Source organism: Leptinotarsa decemlineata, unplaced genomic scaffold (genome assembly GCF_025532065.1).
Source record: "Leptinotarsa decemlineata unplaced genomic scaffold, Ldec_3_MD MMD2_tig00000010_RagTag_RagTag, whole genome shotgun sequence".
Lineage (NCBI taxonomy): Eukaryota > Metazoa > Arthropoda > Insecta > Coleoptera > Chrysomelidae > Leptinotarsa > Leptinotarsa decemlineata.
In genome coordinates this window covers 2,987,595-3,007,921 of record NW_027412538.1, presented here as the reverse complement: position 1 = coordinate 3,007,921, position 20,327 = coordinate 2,987,595, and the positions used below count along the sequence as shown (strand labels likewise).

Sequence of the window (20,327 nt, the reverse complement as noted above, 5' to 3'; positions counted from 1 at the left end):
GCGGGAGCAGTTCGTAATACCATTTCATGCAACTTTGCCATCCCATCGTTGTCATTGATTTGAGACATTGTGCATTGTCTTGATAAAGCAGCATTTTTTCATTCTTCAAATGGGGTCGTTTTTCCGCAATTTCGGCCTTCAAACACTCCAATAACGCTATAAAATATTCACTGTTGATAGTATTTCCCTTCTCAAGATAGTCAATGTATATTACACCACGCACATCCCAAGATACCGAGGCCATAACCTTTCCAGTCGATTGTTGTGCTTTCTGGTGCTTTGGACGAGGTTCACCAGTTGCTCTCCATTCAGATGACGCGCTTTTTGATCAAGGGGGATTGATCCCCTCCCCCGAAATTTCTACAAGCAACGGCCATCTAAAAATTATATCAAATATATCAAATACCACGATTAGCTTGTTTAAACATCACAGGAGCAATGAGAACAACATCAACCTCGACAATGGAGTTAACCACTAGTCTGTCCCCTCTGGACCTGATCGTTGAGGATGTTGCGTTAATGGCCATGTTACGATTGCCCACGGCTGGTGTAAACCTAGAAATAGGAATGGGTCAATTTTGGCTGAGCCTATGGCGAGAAGCGCTCTCTGCGCAACCTCTACTGCAGGCAACCAGTGATGCAATTGAACCCAGGTTTGTGTTTAATAAACCCTACAAATTGAAAATAAAACAGAACACAAAGTCAGATACTATAAATGCAATACGCATATATACAGACGGCTCAAAAACCAAAGAATGCTCAGGATGTGAAGTGTACTCCGGATCACTAAGCCTAATGATTGAGTGGAGAATGGAAAAAATACCAACGTGGTTCCAACACAACTGGCTGGTATATCAATTGCCACAATAACAATCTGCACTGATGGCAGACAGGGCTAGTAATAGAGTGCCACCAAGATTTAGCCAAAGCCGCGATAGATAATAACATTATCCTGAGGTTGATTAAAGGGCACGACAGGAGTATAGGTAATCGCATTGCCTTCTCTTCAGCCAAGGAAGCGGCTAAGAATTTTAGGACCCAGTGGCACATACGGCCTGATGACTTCGACAATTGCGGAGCTAGCCAAACGTTACACCCATGCTCAATCCCTAAAGAGATGGGATGGAATCAAAAGATGCAATCTTGCCAGGATAACCCTGGGCGACCCTGGGAAGCTGGCGCCGAAGAAATATCTGGCGATGACCAGAAAAAGTCTACGCTTAACAGTAGGATTTCTGACTGACCACTGTCAACTAAGAAAACACCTCCATAATATGGGGCTAGTGAACACATCTCTATGCAGGATGTGTGAACAGGAAGATGAAACTGTCAGGCATATCCTATGCGAGTGCCCGGAGTTATCGTCAATAAGAGTCTTGGCCTACACCTGCCAATATAACGGAGATGTCTCCTCGTGACCTGTCCATCTTCCTAGAAAAGACAGGATGAACGATGACCTAGGAGGACAACTCCTCGGGAGGATGTACAATGGGTCACATGTGACCTAAGTTCTGTAGGCCTACACTCACCCTCCCTACTCTACAGATACACATACTTTCGGAAATGAAAAATCCGTTAGGAATTTTATCAAGTCCTTGGCAAAACGAACCAAGTGCTTGAAAGAGAATATTGAAAAAAACTTCCCCGAAACACAATTAAAAAACCTTACGGCAATGTGCGTACAAACTTTTAAAGATCTTGGCGACAGTACCTGTTTCCACATGTACCCCTGAGAGAACTTTTTCTTCTCTGAAACGCCTCAAAACTTATTTGAGAAACTCCACAAGCCAGGAACGACTAAACGGTTTGGTGTTAATGTCAATCCACCGTAGAATTGACATCGACACCGAGGAAGTAATTGATTTGTGATTTTGTGATTTTGTAAAAAGATGTTAATATTTCTGTAATGGTTTTCTAATGAATATATATTCTCGTGTAACACCATTTTCATTTTTATATTTCATATTTTTCTACTGTTCGACCAAACCAAACACCCCCCTCCGAAATTGTTATCTGGCTACGGCCGTGAGTTTTGATTCCGGAGTGAAGTGATAGATCCAACTTTCATACATTGTCACATATCGACGCAAACATTCCGGCTTATTATATTCAAACATGGCCAAACACTGCTGAGAATCATCAAGACGTTCTTATTTTTGGTAAACAGTGAACTGGCGCGGCAACCACTTTGAACAGATCTTTCTATAGTCAAATGTTGTTGTTTCTGGTGGAACGGGGTCTGGGGGAACACTTTTCAAGCCATCGCTCCGCTAGAACGGTAATTTTTACCCCCCTCAAGAAGCAATACGAAATTTTTTTAGGTCCATTGTTTTAAAAATAACAAAAGTAGTGTCACTTTTAACACAATAACTCAAAAGAATATCATGAAATTTCAACAGCTTTCTTCTGAAGATTAGTACTAACTGAAAAAGCGGTGACTGCAACAAAACTAGTTCTATCTATGTGTTAGGTCCGAGACTTTTTAGCCCATGTAGTATTTTATAACCATTATCAAGACCACCCTCGTAAATTACTAATTGTGAAAATGGAGAAGATATATAAGAAGTGAAAAACATTATTAAAACAGTCAAACGATCAAAATTCTTATTGAACGACCAACATGAAGTTAATCTGTTGTGAGAAATTTACTAGAATTAGTCGAATCATTAGTAACAATAACTTTCACCTATTTTGTACCTGCTGGCTACATTGTGAGGATTTGTAAGTGTTAACATGAATATTGTTTTTGATTTTCACCAAGTAATTCAAAATTGAGTAAGAGTTTATTTATTCCTTCACAAAAACAGAAAACATCAAATTATAATAATTGCTATGAATTTTTTTTCAATAAAAAAAAGTAATGAATTTTTGTTTACATAAAGCAATGTGATTCTCAATTATACTTAATTGCCATCATGTTTATGTATTTTACTATGATTTGCTTTCTATTGGAAACTATTATTTGTAATCAGAATATAACTTATCAAATGAGTCACTCAAATGCAAAAATAGTACAAACTTAAAGATGAGAGATTGTCAGGGGGGATTTGACCGAAAATGTTGCCAGGTAGTCGAATGACTGATCATCAGAACACTTCATTTCATCAGTTCGGACTTCCATTGTTGAATATAATATAAATTGATTTGAAATCCCTGAAAAAAAAATTAAAAAGATTAACTAAAAATAACAATTTTATTGAACAAAATACTGAAATTACAAAGAAATAACATACACACATCGGAAAAGTCTAGGGATATTTTTAAATTTAAAAATTTTTTTTTTAAATCGCTTTAGGGAAAAAAAAGTTGACGGGTGATCATTAAACGAATGTAACTTACAACAAAATTTATTAAATGGTCAAAAATACTGAGTGCGCATATAAGCAAAACTAAAAAAAATATGGCTCTTCTTTGGCATCCCGAAAAAAAATCATAATACAAAAAAAAATTGAATCAGTACAAAGTATGGCCTCCACGCTGGTTTATTACGGCCCTACATCTATCGTGCATCGACAAAATGAGATTGTCAATGTCTTGTTGAGGTACATTTGCCCATTCAGCGAATAAAAGCTCTCTCAATTGAAACGTTGTGTGAATGTTCCCCATATGCGGAGTGATTCTTCGTTGAAGCATGTCCCACACATGCTCGATGGGATTCAGGTCCGGTGATTGTGCTGGCCATGGCAATACATCAACTCCTTCGTTGGTGAGCCAGTCAGTCACTAGACGCGCGACATGTGGACGAGCACTATCGTGCATTAGGTGGAAGTTTTCACCAACAACACCAGCAAACGGACGGCCGATAGGTAGAAGAATGGTGTCGAGGTACTGTCGAGCTGTGAGGGAGCGATTTGGAAAAACGAGATCGGTTCTGCCACCGATCATGATTCCGCCCCATAGCATTACTGTACCACCTCTGTATGTGTGGACTTCCTGGACGTGTCTCAAACGTTCGTTATTTCCAGGTCGTCTCCACAGTCTTACTCGACGAGAATCTGAATGAAATCCAAATCTGGATTCGTCTGTAAACAAAACTGTGTCACAATCATTTGCAACCCAGTTTTGATGTTCTTGACACCACTCTAATCTTTTACCGCGATTGCCTCTCGACAAAGGTGGACATCTCAGTGGCCTTCTGTTGTGGAGATCTGCCTCATGCAGTCGATTTCTGACAGTATCACGACCAATGGTTACCTGGTGCGTCTGCTGCAACACGTTAACCAACTCAGGTGCTGTGATTGTCGGTTGTCTTCTTGCGGTTAAGACCAAAAATCGGTCATGAACTGCAGTTGTAGCGCGTCCTCGCCCTGGATGTTGTTCGGCTGGACTGCCAGTTTCACGGAAACCCCGCCACAATCGACTGATAACACTTTGGGAGACCCCCAAACGAAGGGCTACGTCATTTTGTCGCATGCCACCTTGAAGAAGCCCTACAGCTCTATTCATCTCAGCCAATGGTAAGTGATGTTAAAGCACAATATTTGCAGTTTAATTGCTGAGCAAGAACTGCATAGAATGTACAAACTCGACACTATCAGATTATTCATTTTAGCCGAAAACCTACAGTTTGTAAAAAACTTGATAAAAGATTAGTTACCGTTTTTGCAGGCTTTGTTCAACCCATAGAAATCTACAGGGTGGTCGAGTGTACCAATTTAATCGAAATTAAACGACCCCATGCATTTATTTTTATGATATTTAGTATGTTATAAAAATATCCATAGACTTTTCCGATGTGTGTATAAGCAACAACCAAAAAAAAGAAAAAATTGAAATATTAATAAAAGCTGAAAAATTAAAAAATATTATTAACAAAAAATGAAAAAAAAAATTAAAAGATTCCAAAACAAGTGATAACTGGACTCATTCTTCTGATATCTGACTATTTATGAGTCCAAACATGCTCTACTATTCCGGAATAGCAGAGCATGATTGGACTCATTAACATAACATCAAGTGGGCTCAAGCTGAAATCATCCACAAGGAAGAACATTGGTTTAGGGGATACTTAACATATGGAAACCTCTAATCAAGCGAAAAACGACCAACTCCCGCAAAACGGTCATCTCCCGCTAAAACCAATGAAGCGAAAAGAGGGAAAAGGGGATAGGTGAAAGCACTCGAATGACCTATAAATAGTCAGATTTCGAAGCAATAAGTCCAGTTATCACCCGAAGACGATTGTGGATACTAACAATCGAAACGTCGTGATGTAACTTGGTTTGGAATCTTTTAATTTTAATTTTTCATGTTTTATTAATAATATTTTTTAAATTTTTTGATTTTCAGCTTTTATTGATATTTCAATTTTTATTTTTTTGGTTGTTGCTTGTATGTTATTTCTTTGTAATTTCAGTCTTTTGTTTAATAAAATTGTTATTTTCTGTTAATCTTTTTAATTTTTTTTCAGGGATTTCAAATCAATTTATATTATATTAGACAATGAAAGTCCGAACTGATGAAATACACCACGAAACATTGTCAATCACCTTCAAACAATCAGAACACTTTATAGAAAAAATTGGATAGATCTGAGTTTTCACATATTTCAAGGATAATACGAAATGCTAAATGGAAGTTAGAAGATTGAATATAACTGGCCGATACTTGATGAAAATCCATATTAAAACTAATTAATACAGTTGTTTATTGTATGATACAAGTGTGTCATCAGCAAAGAGATGAATTTCACACTTGTCTACCTCATTAACAATATCATTTATATATATTAGGAATGAGAGTGGTCCTAGTGTACTGCCCTGAGGTACTCCGTTGTTATTGACAATTTCACAGGACGTTACATAATTAAGTTTTGTTACTTGTCTTCTACTATTTAGGTAATCTTCAAACAATTTATAGACTGTACCGGATATTCCATAATTTCTCAATTTAAGCAGGAGTCTTTTCCTATTTACTGTCTCAAAGGCTCTTTTCAAATCTAAGTAAACTGCTCCTTCATTCATATTTTGATCTGTCCACATTTTCCAGTCAAATAAAACACTTTGGACCGCTGTTCTAAAATCTGATTGATTTTCAGTTAGAATATTATTACTATTTAAAAAAATTTAACATTTGTACATAGACAACTTTCTCAATTAGTTTTTCTATTGCCAACAAAGTATTTATTGGTCGCATATCACTGGCTTTACTTGTATTCTTTACTTTTGGAACTGGAATTATTGTTGATACTTTCAGCATAGATGGAAATGTACCTGTTTGTAGGTAATAGTTGACAAGGTTTAATAACGGGCCTTTTATATTATGATATATTTTTTTAGGAATTCCGTTGTTAGATCATCATCGCTACCTTTATTTTTCATTGTCAACAATATATCATGTAGCTCCTCAAAACTAATCAATTTGAAATCACTCAAATGTTCTTTTGCAGTGTTTTGTATCCTTATTTCATCTTGTGTCTCAATATGTATTTCTTCTACTAATTTATTGATACTTTCTACAAAATATGTATTGAGTTTATCAGGAATCATATTAATATCTACTTCCTCCTCATTGTCAATCTCTAACTTGGTGAATTTTGTTCTTTCTTTTGGTGACAGCAAAGGTTTCAGTGTTTTCCACATTTTTTTGGGGTCACCACTACAATTATCTATTTTGTCCTTGTAAAATATTGATTTTTGTTCTCTAATAACTTTCACCACATTATTTCTTGCCTGTTTGTAGTTTTCTTTGTCTTCAATCTGTTTTGATTTCTTATATAGTTTGTATTTATTATCCCTGTATACTACTGCATTTCTAACTGTATCATTCCACCATTCTTTATATTCCGGTTTAATTATTTTTTCCTGTTTTGGAGCTGCTTTATCCAAACATTCTTTCATAATACCTGTCAGATACTGGCATTTCTCATCTACATTATCATAATGGTATACCCAATTTACCTTCGCCAGCTCATTATTTATATCATCATAATTAATTTTGCCTCTAGTGTATATACAATATTCGTATGGTGTTTGGTCTTTATCATTGTTTAAATTAAGTGTAATTAAATAATGATCACTTATTTTTGGAGTTTTGTGTATATGAGCTGAAATATTCCTGTTAGTAATCACCAGATCTATAATACTTCCACCATTGTCGGTAGGATGAGTAATATCATCAATAACTTGCATGAAGCCCATATCAGAGGTAATTTCCCCCAATCGTTTGCTGTAGGTGGTGTTTGCTGAGAAATTTATATTGAAATCCCCCACAATCAGAACCAAGCAATTTATATCAGACAAAGAAGTGGCCTCCTTAGATGGAACCTCTGATGGAGTTAGCGAAACGCAAATAAAAAATGTTTGTGAAAATTGTTCAATTATTGTCATGGATTGATTCATTATTGCATGAATGCAACCATTGCATAAATGCAATAATGAATAGTGATTATGATTGAAGGTGAGATCAATAAATTATATGTTGGTTGAAATAGTTTTTTTACTTCGAAAAAATGAACTCTAAACTGCAAGCAACAACAAAATAATCAATAGATATTATGTGTACTCGTATATATATATATAGGTCACCTATTACCTGGAAGGTGTCAGTAAATAAGTGAAAGTAATTGATGATATTCCAATATGTTCAAGTTAATTTCAAGTCTATTAGTGATTTTAACAATTTCACAATCAGTTGTGGCACTTTTGAGTAGAGAGGTTTGTTGAATTTAATAAATATTTATTTTCATCATAAAATGAGTCGAAAGACTTGCAAAGATTGTAAAGACGAAAAGTAGTTTTTCCAACAACAACCTTATTTCCGTTGGTAACATAAAAATGAATGAAAGAAAACATTATTAATTTGATAAACATTATATTATCATCTCAGTCTCTCAAAGAACTTATTTTGTCGGTCCGTAATATATCTGGGCAATTCGAATAAGTTTTTAAACTTACTCAAATAGGTGATGAAATTACTAAATTGAACAATTTATACAACAATATAAAAAGATGTAAACTGATATTTACCAGGGAAAAAATTGTAGTTTGCCTGCCAAATAATTTTATAACTTTCCCATTGGTCTCTTCCAATATATTTGTAAAAAATAAAAAATATAAAAGTGGACATTATTTTTTGTAAAGTTCAGTTATCCATTTTTTATTTTTAGTAGGTTACAGTACAAATATGTACCTAATAGATTCAACATACCACAGTCCATGTGGTATTTATTGATTTATAAGTAACATAAACTGCAAAGTAGAACTAGATTGTAAAGAGATTTGATAATAACCCAATGTTAAAACATAAAATTAGTTTATATATTTGTTCGCGAAAGCTTTTTTTCTTTATCGATGAATTAGGCTTGAATAAAAAAGACTATTGGAAAATTAACTATGTGACCTTTATTGTTGGGTAAGAAAGCAACATTTGACTAGATTCATAGCTCACTACTTTCAAGGCCAATCACAGATGAGCAAATTCATAACTTCACAGTTGTGTTTTAATTATTTTCAGTCGCAAGTCAGCCGTCAGTAGTTTCTATGACCTGAGCCAATTCGAAGAGCCGGAGAAAAGCAAACCGATAAATCAATGTCTTCAATTTGTTGAAGAAAACCCCATGGATTGGTTTATTCTCGCATACCTGTAGGAATAACCTGATTACTGTGTTGTTGATGTGGGTTCTGACTTAGTAACAGAGTTGTGGATACCTCTTTCATTGTCGAAGATACAAACCAAGTTCACCGGCTGCTCAGGCAGCTTGCTTCAAAAAGAAATGCTCGGACTCCTGCTTTCTCATGGTCACGATCCGTTGAAATACTGGGTCAACTACAGAAAGTTTTCTTGCATATAAGATACCGTCAAGTAGGGGTGGGTACTCAATAATTTTTCTTCCAATAAGTATCTATTCTATCCGGGATCGGAGCAATACAATTTTTAGAACACGAAAAGGCTCTTCAAGTTTCATTGATGGGCTTTGGTTTGTAGAGTTCATTCTGTTCAGGCTGTAGAAGCTCTCAACAGAAGTTTGGAAGTAGCTAGGACTTGAATGTCTAGGTTGAGTGATTGCGTATACTCGTAAATGTCCTTCCAGAAGGATTCCACCCGACCAAAAGTCGATGGGTTAACTACAAAACGTGGAGGCTCTTGAAATAAGTGAGAAAGATACCCACAGAGTGTGGTATTTTCCGCAATACTTCTCTCTCGCCCCTTTAGTTACTTTTTAGCAACCACTAGTATTCGTATCCTATTAAAGCAATTCTGCTTAGTGGTTAATAATATCAGTTTGAAGGTTATTCGTCATCACGGCAGGCGTAAAAGTCATATAAGCTGCCCTTCGGTTCATCACACATTGTATACGAAACACCGACATCTTATTTAATCGCCATGTAAGTTTCCGAATCGGAGAGGCGGTATTCTACCTTTCCGACTGAGTAATTGTTTGAACGGCGTCATACATGACGGTGTTAACTTGCCAGTTTCCATCCACTCGAGCCAGTTGTGGTTTCAGGGGTTTAATCTTGTGGAGCGCCCAGCACATTCCGATTGGCTCGGCCGGAAGCATCGTTATGCTTCTTTTCAAGTAAGCCAACCGGAGATAGAATTGCCACTTCCACCACTTCGTTAGCAGACTGAGGAGTAGCTAAATAACCTCATCAACAGAGATAAGACACATACTCCCTTAGATTTTAGGCGGAAAAGGCGGCATGCTCCGGTTGTATTTCACATAATAGAGCATGCATTCTCGCCAGTTATGCCCCCGAACAAATTTAGAAGGCTATCATTTTTGCCTCATTGCGTCTGCTAGGAGCACATGATTTTCGAACCTAACCTATTTACCTCACGATGTGGGAAATGGTCATTCGTTGATAATGCTGTCGCACCCTCACGAATGTATTAGGGTTTCGAGGACAGGGTCCGACTAGCTTTCCCTTTCGCAGCGAAAAAATAACAATGATAATATCAATAATATACTTTCATAACAATGCATCAAGCTTTCAGTTTGCTTGTTCACTCAACGCGTCCGATATCGTCACGGTCGTCATCATTAGACAAATCATCTGGTTGGGCACCATTGCCTCTGACCCCTCAGAACAGGTTGGTTGTGAAAGTAACTGCCTTGTGTTTCAAGAACAGAATATTGAGTCTACCGGGTGGTCAGTCCTGTAGACTCTCTCATGTGCGTATATGCTGCCACTCTGGTTTTGCACCAGTTGCTCGGGAAAGTGGTGACGCAACTCACTAAAGGCCTCAGATATGAAATGACCAACCCTGATTATTTCTCATTATCACTATTATTGATATTATCATTATTATTTTTCCCTGCCAAAGGAAAAGCTGATCGGACCCTGTCCTCGAAGCCCCAATACATTCGTGAGAGTGCGACAGCATTATCAACAACTGACCATTTCCCACAAATAATCATTAGATTCAAAAATCATGTGCTCCTAGCAGACGCAATGAGGCAAAAATGATAGCCTTCTAAATTTGTCCGGCTAAGATGTCTGCCTTAGTGCGGCAAGCCGGCATGATAAGATTCGAGAGTATAGAAGTCTTCATTCCACCAAGGACTCAAATAATGAAAACAATTATCTTGACAGAGTAGTCTGGATTAAGTCTGTGGAGTTCGAAGAGAAAATCTCGATTTTCTATCTGTTTTTCTTTCACTTTCCGGACTATATGTGTCACGCCGGGAGCTGAAAATTACACGACAAATATCGTCTTACTCTGATGGTCGAGAAGAACTACATCAGGCGTATCAACTTGTATGTGTACGAGCCTGAAAGTGGAATGATTGGTTCAAATAAATTCGGCATTACTCATCCCCACAACGGATTCAATTTGTTCCCGAGTCGCAACACCGGTGTCTCGTCAATACCGTAAAAGTGTCGTGTTATTATTATCATCATGAGAATTTATCTAGAATGTTCTATTTTATGTTCTATGTCTAGAATGTTCTAGAATGTTAATTTCGTCTTAATTTGCGGTAGATATTATCGAAGATGATGGGGCAACGAATTGAGTAATCTAACTGTCCCCAGAGCAATAACTGCATCGTTCAGATTGGGCATAATAAAAAATATCACTCTTTCATCTGTTATTTTGATATGTTATAGATTCTAACAAATATTTCAACAATTCAAATATTTATTGCTTCAGGATTTTGGAGAAAAACTTCTTGAAGTAGCCAGTATGTTACACAACAGATGCATCATTAAAAGTGGTGTAAACGAAGTTAGTATTGAAGGCATCGCACATGGAAACTTTGTAGATGATATGAAAGTGAAGGTGAACGTTTTTCAACATATTTCATTGACAAAATGCAAACATTTTTGAATTGTTTCAGAAATACATCGCATGTTTATGGGTTGAATCAGAAGCAGTAAGTTTCATTTTAATATTATTCATATTTCAACCCTTTCAGTTTCATTTTTTTTTTTATGAAAATCATTCCTTATATATGCCTACTACACAAAATTCTCATTGTGCAATTCGACAAAAAAAATCTAATGATTTCACAAATCATGAATCTGAAAAGAAGCACACAGAATGTATTCAATTAATACTTATTTGTGAGATTTTCAATGGACAGTTTACAAAACTTCAACATTTCCTCAGGAGTGATCATAATGAGTCAGTTTGAAGAACACTCTACTGAGGATATTTCAAAATGGGTAAAATTGGAATTCAACAAGACAAACAGTGAACTTTTTTGAGGGGCTTTGATGAATTGAAAAATATTATTTGTTTCGAATATAGGTAGGTATATCTTCTAAACAACTATAGACCAGTCCCTTTGCTACCAGTGATATCAAAAATCTTGGAGAAAGCTGTAAACCACCATATCCTTAAATATTTGGAAGGCTTCAACATCTTGAGCTATCATTAATATGGCTTTCGGAAACAAATATCAACAGGCGACGTTCTATCGTATGTCACCCATATTTGGAATAACGCAATCGAGAAACATGGAAAGTCAAGAGATGTTGCGCTTGATATTTCCAAAGCCTTTGACCGTGGGTGGCATGAAGGTTTGCTGACCAAACTTCGATGCTATGGTTTGTTGGATCTGTTTTGTGTATGGCTCTCAAGCTTCCTGAAAGAATGTTCCCTGCAAGTGGCCGTCGATGGATATCTATCGAATACTTTTACCATCAACGCTGGTGTTTCCCAGGGATCCATATTGTCTTCAACTCTCTTTTGATTGTATATTAACGACTTACTGAAAAAAATAAAGAATCCAATATATTGCTTTGCTGACAACAGCGCACTTGTCTTGTCATTCCATTTGGATTCCGGGACATCGGGTGCAGATGCACATCTTCATCGGCAGGAGGTTGCATGTCTTAATGAGGATCTAGAATTGATTTCGAATTGGGCTGAAAGTAAGCAGGTTCAATTCAATGGCACGATAACCCAGGCATCGGTTTTCTCCAAATAGATAAATGTCTCCGAACCGGATATAATAATGTTAGGATAGACAATTCCGCTTTCTGCTTCGGTAAGTTTGTTGGGGGTTAAAATGTCCACCAAATTCAGTCATAACGATCTCCTGAGGACGCTTACTTGATTAGCGAAACGTGCCTCTGGAACATCGAAGAAAGGTTGAAGATTTATCTCTCTTTCATAGATTCTTTCAACGGAAGGTGTTCAAGTGACTCGGCACATTTGATTCCACCAAAAGCGGTACATAACAAAAATACGCGACGAATTGTGGTTGCTCATCGTTTTGAGATTCAACTCAGTACACCTAGAACTTCACTGTTTGAGAACTATTTCATTTGAAGAACTGCATATATGTGGAATAAACTTCCTGAAAACGTTTTTCCAAATGAATTTAATTTTCAGCGATTGAAATCCAACTTTCGCACAGACGCCTTAAGGATTTTTCTGTAGTGCTTGTGTTCTGCCCTTACAAAAATTCTCAATATCTGATATTTTAATTTCTCTCAAAAAGCCTCTCAACCTTATGAAGGGTCAATTCTGTTTCAGGTCTGAAATTTCTTTAATCATTCACTCCACTCCTGTTTGTAGTACTTGACATATGTTTTTCTCGCCAGAACAAAAAGACTATTTCTCGACACGGGTTTCACTAACGAAGTTGGCATCATCAGGAGATGACTAAGGCTAATTCAAATGGCTATGTCATTATTACATAGGTATATGCATTCAGACGAATCAGTACTTCACTTATTGAGGGTTAATGAATCAATTCCTAGTATTTGTTACTGTTCCTTATGTTATTTGCTCCCTATTGATACCTAATATTTATCTGTTTTATATCTTTAATTTCATAAGAGTGTGAATGGAGGGCTGTTGGTAAAGGTACTTATGTCACCGACTAGGAATTGATTTTATGGCCCGGATTTTCAATTGCCTTCATCATGAGAGGTGTTGATTCGATTGAAATTACTCTTAGTCATCTCCTGATGACACTAACTTGGTTAGCAAAATGCGCTTCGAGGACAGTATTTTAGTTCTGGAGAGAAAAGTGGTTTCAATAGATTCATTTTTCGCCAGAGGTTTCAGATTTTACTTATCAAGTATAAGCAAGTAATGCTCCTTTTCATTGATATGCTGGTCTCACCCGGTAAATAGCTCCCCAATCGGATCTCCGGGTGGGGGCTGATTCAAGGACATAATTCTGCAGAAGTTATTCGAAAACCACTATTTCTGACAGTCAGCAGGGTCTTCCTAACATCAATCCACAAGAAAATAGCATGGTAACTGCAGTTGCTAAGAGGCCCACTAGCAACTTCAAAATCTATGTCTGCAATATCAGAAGACTCAACTCAAATATAAACTCAGTGCACCAACATCTGCAATCAAATAGTCCTCATATCCTTGCACTTACAGAAACCAAAGTCACTGCTTCATGAAACCCCATCAATTTTCTATATCCCGTCTATGACTTCTACTCCCGATTCAGTCGTAACTTTGGAATATCTCTTTTTATCAGAAGCGATTTCTCCTGCCAACGAGAGGAAGTGGTGGAACCCCGAAACTTTGATGTTATGTGGTTCAAAATGATATCACAGAAGATCACCAACTTCATATGCTGCGTGTATCGACCAACTAGCGATACACAATATAGGGCACTATTCTATCCTAATGAGGATCTAGAAATGATTTCGAATTAGTGTGAATGTAACCAGGTTTAAATCAATACCACAAAAACCCAGGCATCGGTTTTCTCCAAGAAGATAAATGTCTCCGAACGGGATATAATTATGTCATCTACGTTACGCCAGCAACGCAAAGTACGGAAATTGCATTTGGAAAATGCCAAAATTACGTACTTTTAAGGTGCTTTTAAGGTACCGAAGTTAAAAATTAGGTGCTCTTTAACTTACAACGCAACTCAATACTCAAAGGTGCGTTGTTAGCAGTATGTGATGCTAGCAACGCAATGAAAATAATAATAAAATAATGAATGTTAAGGGAACACTATTAGGTGCTAATTAAGTGCTAAACGGTGAGGATCGTAAAACTTTCTAATTAATGAACAAAAGCTTCCAATTTCGCTAAACAACAGATCTAAGAATCAGATCTCTCGAAAACGAGGACGAATGCTTTATCAGGTATAAACTAGGCGTGGTAATAAAGTTTTAATTAGGTGCTTGCAAGAAATTGAGATGAAAACGACCGCGAATAAGTGAAAAAAAAAATTCGAGTTACCTGATTTGAGAAAAAAAATTAACAATATGCAATAAAGTTTTGAGATACTCGTAAACTAATACGTAGACGATCAAAATAAAGTGCTAATTAAGTGCTCACTAGATAAATAATAGTAAACCTACATTCCATAATGCCTATGGGGCATTATGGAAAACCACTATGACTGATGGACTGAGTTCTCACAGTACGTTCCTCGATAAGTAAAGGAATGAGAATGAAGTGCTAATTAGGCGCTCATTAGATATTCATAGTGAATCTAGATTCCATAATTCATATGGGACTTATGAACCCGGTAACCACCATGGACCCGATAACCACTATTAAAAAAAACGTTCAAAATATGTTTTTTCCGTTAACCAGCTATCGCACCCTAACGAACGATAACCCTCAGAAATCAAAACTTGTGCGAGCTAAGAACTAACGAGGTCTCATCTTTCAACGTGTGATTCCTAACACGGGTTGGACGATAGCATGTGAAAATTAAGCGTTCAGCCTGGGGCTTGAACCATCGACTCATACATCGGTCGATTGACTGAGTGACATCCACGTCGAACCGCCCGCCTTGCAAGAACCTAATTAGCACTTTATTACCACGCTTAGTTTATACCTGATGAAGCATTCGTCCTCGTTTTCGAAAGACCTGATTCTTAGATCTGTTGTTTAACGAAATTGGAAGCTTTTGTTTATTAATTAGAAAATTTTACGATCCTCACCGTTTAGCACTAAATAAGCACCTAATAGTGTTCCCTTTACATTCATTATTTTATTATTATTTTCATTGCGTTGCTAGCATCACATACTGCTAGCAAAGCAACTTTGAGTATTGAGTTGCGGTGTAAGTTACAGAGCACCTAATTTTTGCCTTCGGTACCTAAAAAGCACCTAATTTTGGCATTTTCTAAATGCGATTTCCGTACTTTGCGTTGCTAGCGTAACAGAGCTAATTGTGTCAGGTCAGACAATTTCGTTTTCTGCTTGGCTAAGTTTGTTGGGAATTAAAATGGACACCAATATGTTTTGGCACAATCATGTCGTTGAAATTGCAAAGGCTGCTTCTCGAAAGCTTGGAACACTGTTCCGAACCAGAAAACTGGACACATCTCAACTACTTTTGATGCTTTATCAAGTTCAGACCAGACCTTCTTTGGAGTATTGTTCTCATGTATGGAACTCTGCCTCGAACATACCCTGAAGATGCTGGATTCCATTCAGAAAAGAGCCATCCGCCTGATTGGAGACGCGTCATCACGTGCAACCTTGATAGCCTGGAACATCGAACGACTTTGTCTCCTTCTATAGATACTTTCACGGAAAGTGATGCCACCAAGAGCGGTACATATCAGAAATACATAACGGACTGTGGCTGCTCATCGTTCTGAGGTTCACCTTAGTACACGTCTAACTTCACTGTTTGAGAACTCTTTCATCTGGAGAGCTGCGTTTATGTGGAATAAACTTCCAGACAACTTTTTTCCAAATGAATTTAATTTCCATCGATTCAAATCAATGTGGATCGCTACTTTCGCACAGGCACCGCTCTGAGAGCGCCTTGAGGATATTCCTGTAGTGCTTGTGTTTTGTCCTTGAAAAAAGATATGGCCAGATATGATAAGAGTAAAGGGTTCACCTCACATTTTCACTAGCTTCATCCACTTATTATCAATAGTGTCAAATAAACAGACCTGGGATAAATACCCCGTCATACCTATTGAAATTTCTCTAGACATTTCAAGTTTCAGCTTTATGCAAGAATTACCGTTTCATTTTAATAATGATTGTTTTCAGATGAATGAAGACGGTTCTTTGAATATGGAAGTAATTGAAGTATTGTGTCCTCCAAAACTGAAACGAGAAATGGAAGTAGGTCTTCCTCGGTGTCACGCAGAAACTGCAGGTAGGTACCGATGATTCACTTATCTTTTATTGTTGAGCGAATCAAATTGCAGGTTTTTAAAATATATCTATATTCAAAATGATTATACCAAGTATTAGCTCGTATATATCTATCCACTTTTTTACACCACGATTGTACCTATATCATAAGATTATATAATAATCAAAAATGTTAATAACTCATTTTAACGAAATACTGACGGTTTCCGGGATATTGAAAAAATATATTTTTGAAACCTATATCATAGTTCCATTTATATTCGGAATTTATTTAGCATTTATTTTCCTGGGCGAAAAAGCTGAAATAAAAAATTCAACCTGCTGCAATTTTATCAGCAGCAGATGTGATGTAATGTACAGCTTGGCAGAGAAATATTTTAGATAATTAGGAATACAAACTATTTTACTATATTTGGTGTATTTTCAGGCATAAGACCTCTGTATGAGAGAACATACCAATTAACGAAATGTTTTTATGAAAGGTATCCCGATGTGAGTATCAGAATAACTTTCGAAATACAAATTCATTCATCACTTATTTTACAGCATTTCTTTGTGCTTTGAGGCGCAACATTTCACCACTGAGTCTCCATAGTTCCGCCGGCAGAAAGCAACTATGAACTTTACTATATAGTTTTCAATTTGTGTGTTTGTGCATGGTAATTAATTCATGATAAAATAAATACACATTTGAAATATTACTATGTATTGTACTGTATTTTCATAATCCACAACATGAATTGTTTGTTGGAACTAACTGGAATAGTTGATATCATACGACCCCATCTCTCTTAATAGGTACATTGTCATAATACATGATTTTAAAAAAAAGTGATTGGATACCACCTAATTGAAAAAAAATACTCTGATTATTTGCTTAAAACGCTAAAATGATGAAAAAATTGAAGGCTAGACCACCAAAATAGAGTTTTACAACGTTTATATTCTCTAAACCGATAAAGTGGTAAAAAAATTAAGGCTAGGTCACCAAAACAGACTTTTATAGTGGTAAAAGTGACAGTCAAGAAATCAGCATCTTGGTGTAATTATTCTTGAATTGTACGTGACTCTCTGAGACAACTCAAATGAATATGTAAATCAAATAGAACTCGCAAATACAATGAACAGATACAAGAGACCAAAATGAAAAATGAATTGCTGCACTTCACTGATTCACATAACTCACGAAAATGAGACAAAAATCCTTCATTCAAAACTCCATCTGAATATGATATTCAGAAATGTTAATATCCCAATCGAAACTCATTGGTATAATACAGTATTCTGAATAAGTAGTATCAATTTCATTGAAATCGAAAAAAATATGGGACGTGCAGTTAAAACATATCTCGGGTACCGGCTCTACGGTCTCATGTTGGGACACGATAAATTGTAACAATGAAATCCTGTTGAGGAGAACAAAGTCCGGGCTGGTAGCTCGTGGTCAAATGGCATCTGAAGAACCAAACGTTTTGTCTGGTTCTGCAGCCGTAAAGCCTATGTTCTCATATGAAATTCTATTGTTAAAAAAATGCACGTACTCTGTTCATATATTCGTAATTCGAACATTGTGTCTTTAATAATTGTACTTTCAAACAAATGTTCTCATCATTCAGGTAATGAAATTGATTTAATTTGAGAATCGATATTTTGTTCTTATATCGATTCATACAGCTGAGAACATTTCGGGAAATAATCTTTACGAATATCACTCGACTTATAAATTGTCTCACATAAATATCCTTTTTTTTCAAATATAACTGGAGTTTTTTCCTAACACCAAGCCGTTATTTCAACACCTCGACACGTGTTTCGATCACCAAGTGATCATCTTCAAGAGGAAGATCAGTTTGATCTTCTTCTCAACATTACTTGATGTTCCATCTACATCAACCGATATAGTAAGAACAAAATCCGATTTTTCATTACATTCTACTGAATTAACATTTACGAAAGTAGATTATAATTCGGATTTGGATAGTGATAGTTCTTAAGAACAAGACATAGATCATTTTATAATTGATATGTCAATTTTGTAGGCATTCACCTTTCTGTCGATGAAGATCCTTATCCCATAGACACATTTTTATTCAAAAATACTATTTTGATCCCTGAAATAGTGCGTCAACTAATTCTAAAAGGACCTTGCCAACCTGAGTTGTTAGATGACTACCAAGACTTTCCAGCTTCCAATGAGCCTTTTTCCTGAGAATAGTACAGCGAACGTGTCACGAGAGGCAGCACTAGTAGTAGGAACAAACATAAAGTATTCACATGTGAAACAGTGTTATGTACGTAATATTATTTCATTATTCAAAAATATAAATCTGATATGAAAAATTATTTTGTGCTAGTATAATGCCACCGAAGCATTGCTGTTTCGCGAATTGTACGTCGGTTAATCGATATCCGGAAGAAGACGTGTTTTTATACCATTTATAAAACCTCATATTAATGAGGTAAGATGTAAGAAATGGATACATGCTTCGAGAAGAGTGGATTTAACAGTGCAAAAATAAATAAATATTCATATGTATGCTCTAAACATGAAATGAATAGTACATTTTTCATAGTTAATTAGCATTGATTATAATGAGATATAACCTCAATCGTTTATTAAATTATGTTCATTTATTATATTTAATAAAATTTATTTCATTACCATCTATGTTTGATTCATATTTCACTCGGAAATAAATCTGAAATTCATAATTATTTTAAATTTCTTTTATTACAGTTTGAATCTACTGCTACTCTTTTACTAGAGTCTATATACTACTAACCTGTCTATTAATTCATTTTTTCCAGTTACTTTTAAATTACGACATGCAAGCCAACGTTTTAATGTTACAACATTGTTATCCTTTACAACTGCAAATTTTAGTTTTGCTCCAGTTACATCTTCTTCTGTTAAAAACATTCTTTTTTAATTGTACTTCATCATATGTTTAAATGAGGATTGGGCAATGTTTGTCCCTACCGAACTACTAGCGCTGCTAGTGAGTGATTTTTCGTACTTCAGGAAAAAGGTTCATTACAGAAAATTTAACGTTTTTTCGTACAAACTTAAAAAAACGACTTTTGGACAGCGCAGCTTACGTGAACGGTTAGTTTACTCTCCAAGAGGTAATAAAATGTTTTGTTTTGTATACTAGCTTTTTTATAGTTTTTGATATTATTGAAATATTTCTTTTATTATAGTTTTCTGATATTATTTCTTTTCTTGATGGGAAATACAGTATTACTTCAAATACCTATGCCTTTTTACTGAATATTGGCGCCTAGTTATGGTATGCCTTCCCCGCTCTTAATTTTTAGAAACGCCAGGAGTGGTGAAATTATGGAATTTCTGATCAAAAATTACATCGATCATGAAAAAAATTAATAAAATGTTGAAAATGTTTTTCTTCTGCAAATGAAAATGCCTGTTCTTTTACAAATAGACTCATGTGTCTACTCTATGGAAAATTCCACCAATGTTTCAAAATGTCCTCACATCAAATAATCTTAACTATTCGGGGACCTAGGAGGCCAAGTCCTACCTGACCTATCCAGCGCACTGAAATGCGCTGGCACCCTGTCGCACATAAAACACACTACTAAAATGTGAATATCTTTCATCAACGCTGGCAATTTTTCTTTGAGAATCTTTCAGTAATTAAATATGTATTTCAACTTGTCTTGAAGAAAATAAGTATCAAATTGAATAATCAAGCGTGAAATCCCGAGTTAAATCCATTAAAAAGGGTGCAAATCACATAAAATTCCAAATTTTGCTAAGCACATGACTTTGAATATTTAATAATTGATAAACTCTC

At 36.0% G+C, this 20,327-nt stretch overlaps 1 protein-coding gene across 1 annotated transcript; it reads left to right on the top strand.

Moving 5' to 3' along the window:
• The first annotated feature begins 7,503 nt into the window (after positions 1–7,503).
• Positions 7,504–17,210, top strand: LOC111515792 (general odorant-binding protein 83a). The gene is made up of 6 exons (XM_023171993.2): positions 7,504–7,655; positions 11,098–11,226; positions 11,285–11,320; positions 16,402–16,510; positions 16,937–17,001; positions 17,056–17,210. The coding sequence occupies exons 1-6, from the start codon at positions 7,581–7,583 to the stop codon at positions 17,071–17,073; spliced, it is 432 nt and encodes a 143-aa protein (XP_023027761.2). The 5' UTR covers positions 7,504–7,580; the 3' UTR covers positions 17,074–17,210.
• Positions 17,211–20,327: the final 3,117 nt, after the last annotated feature.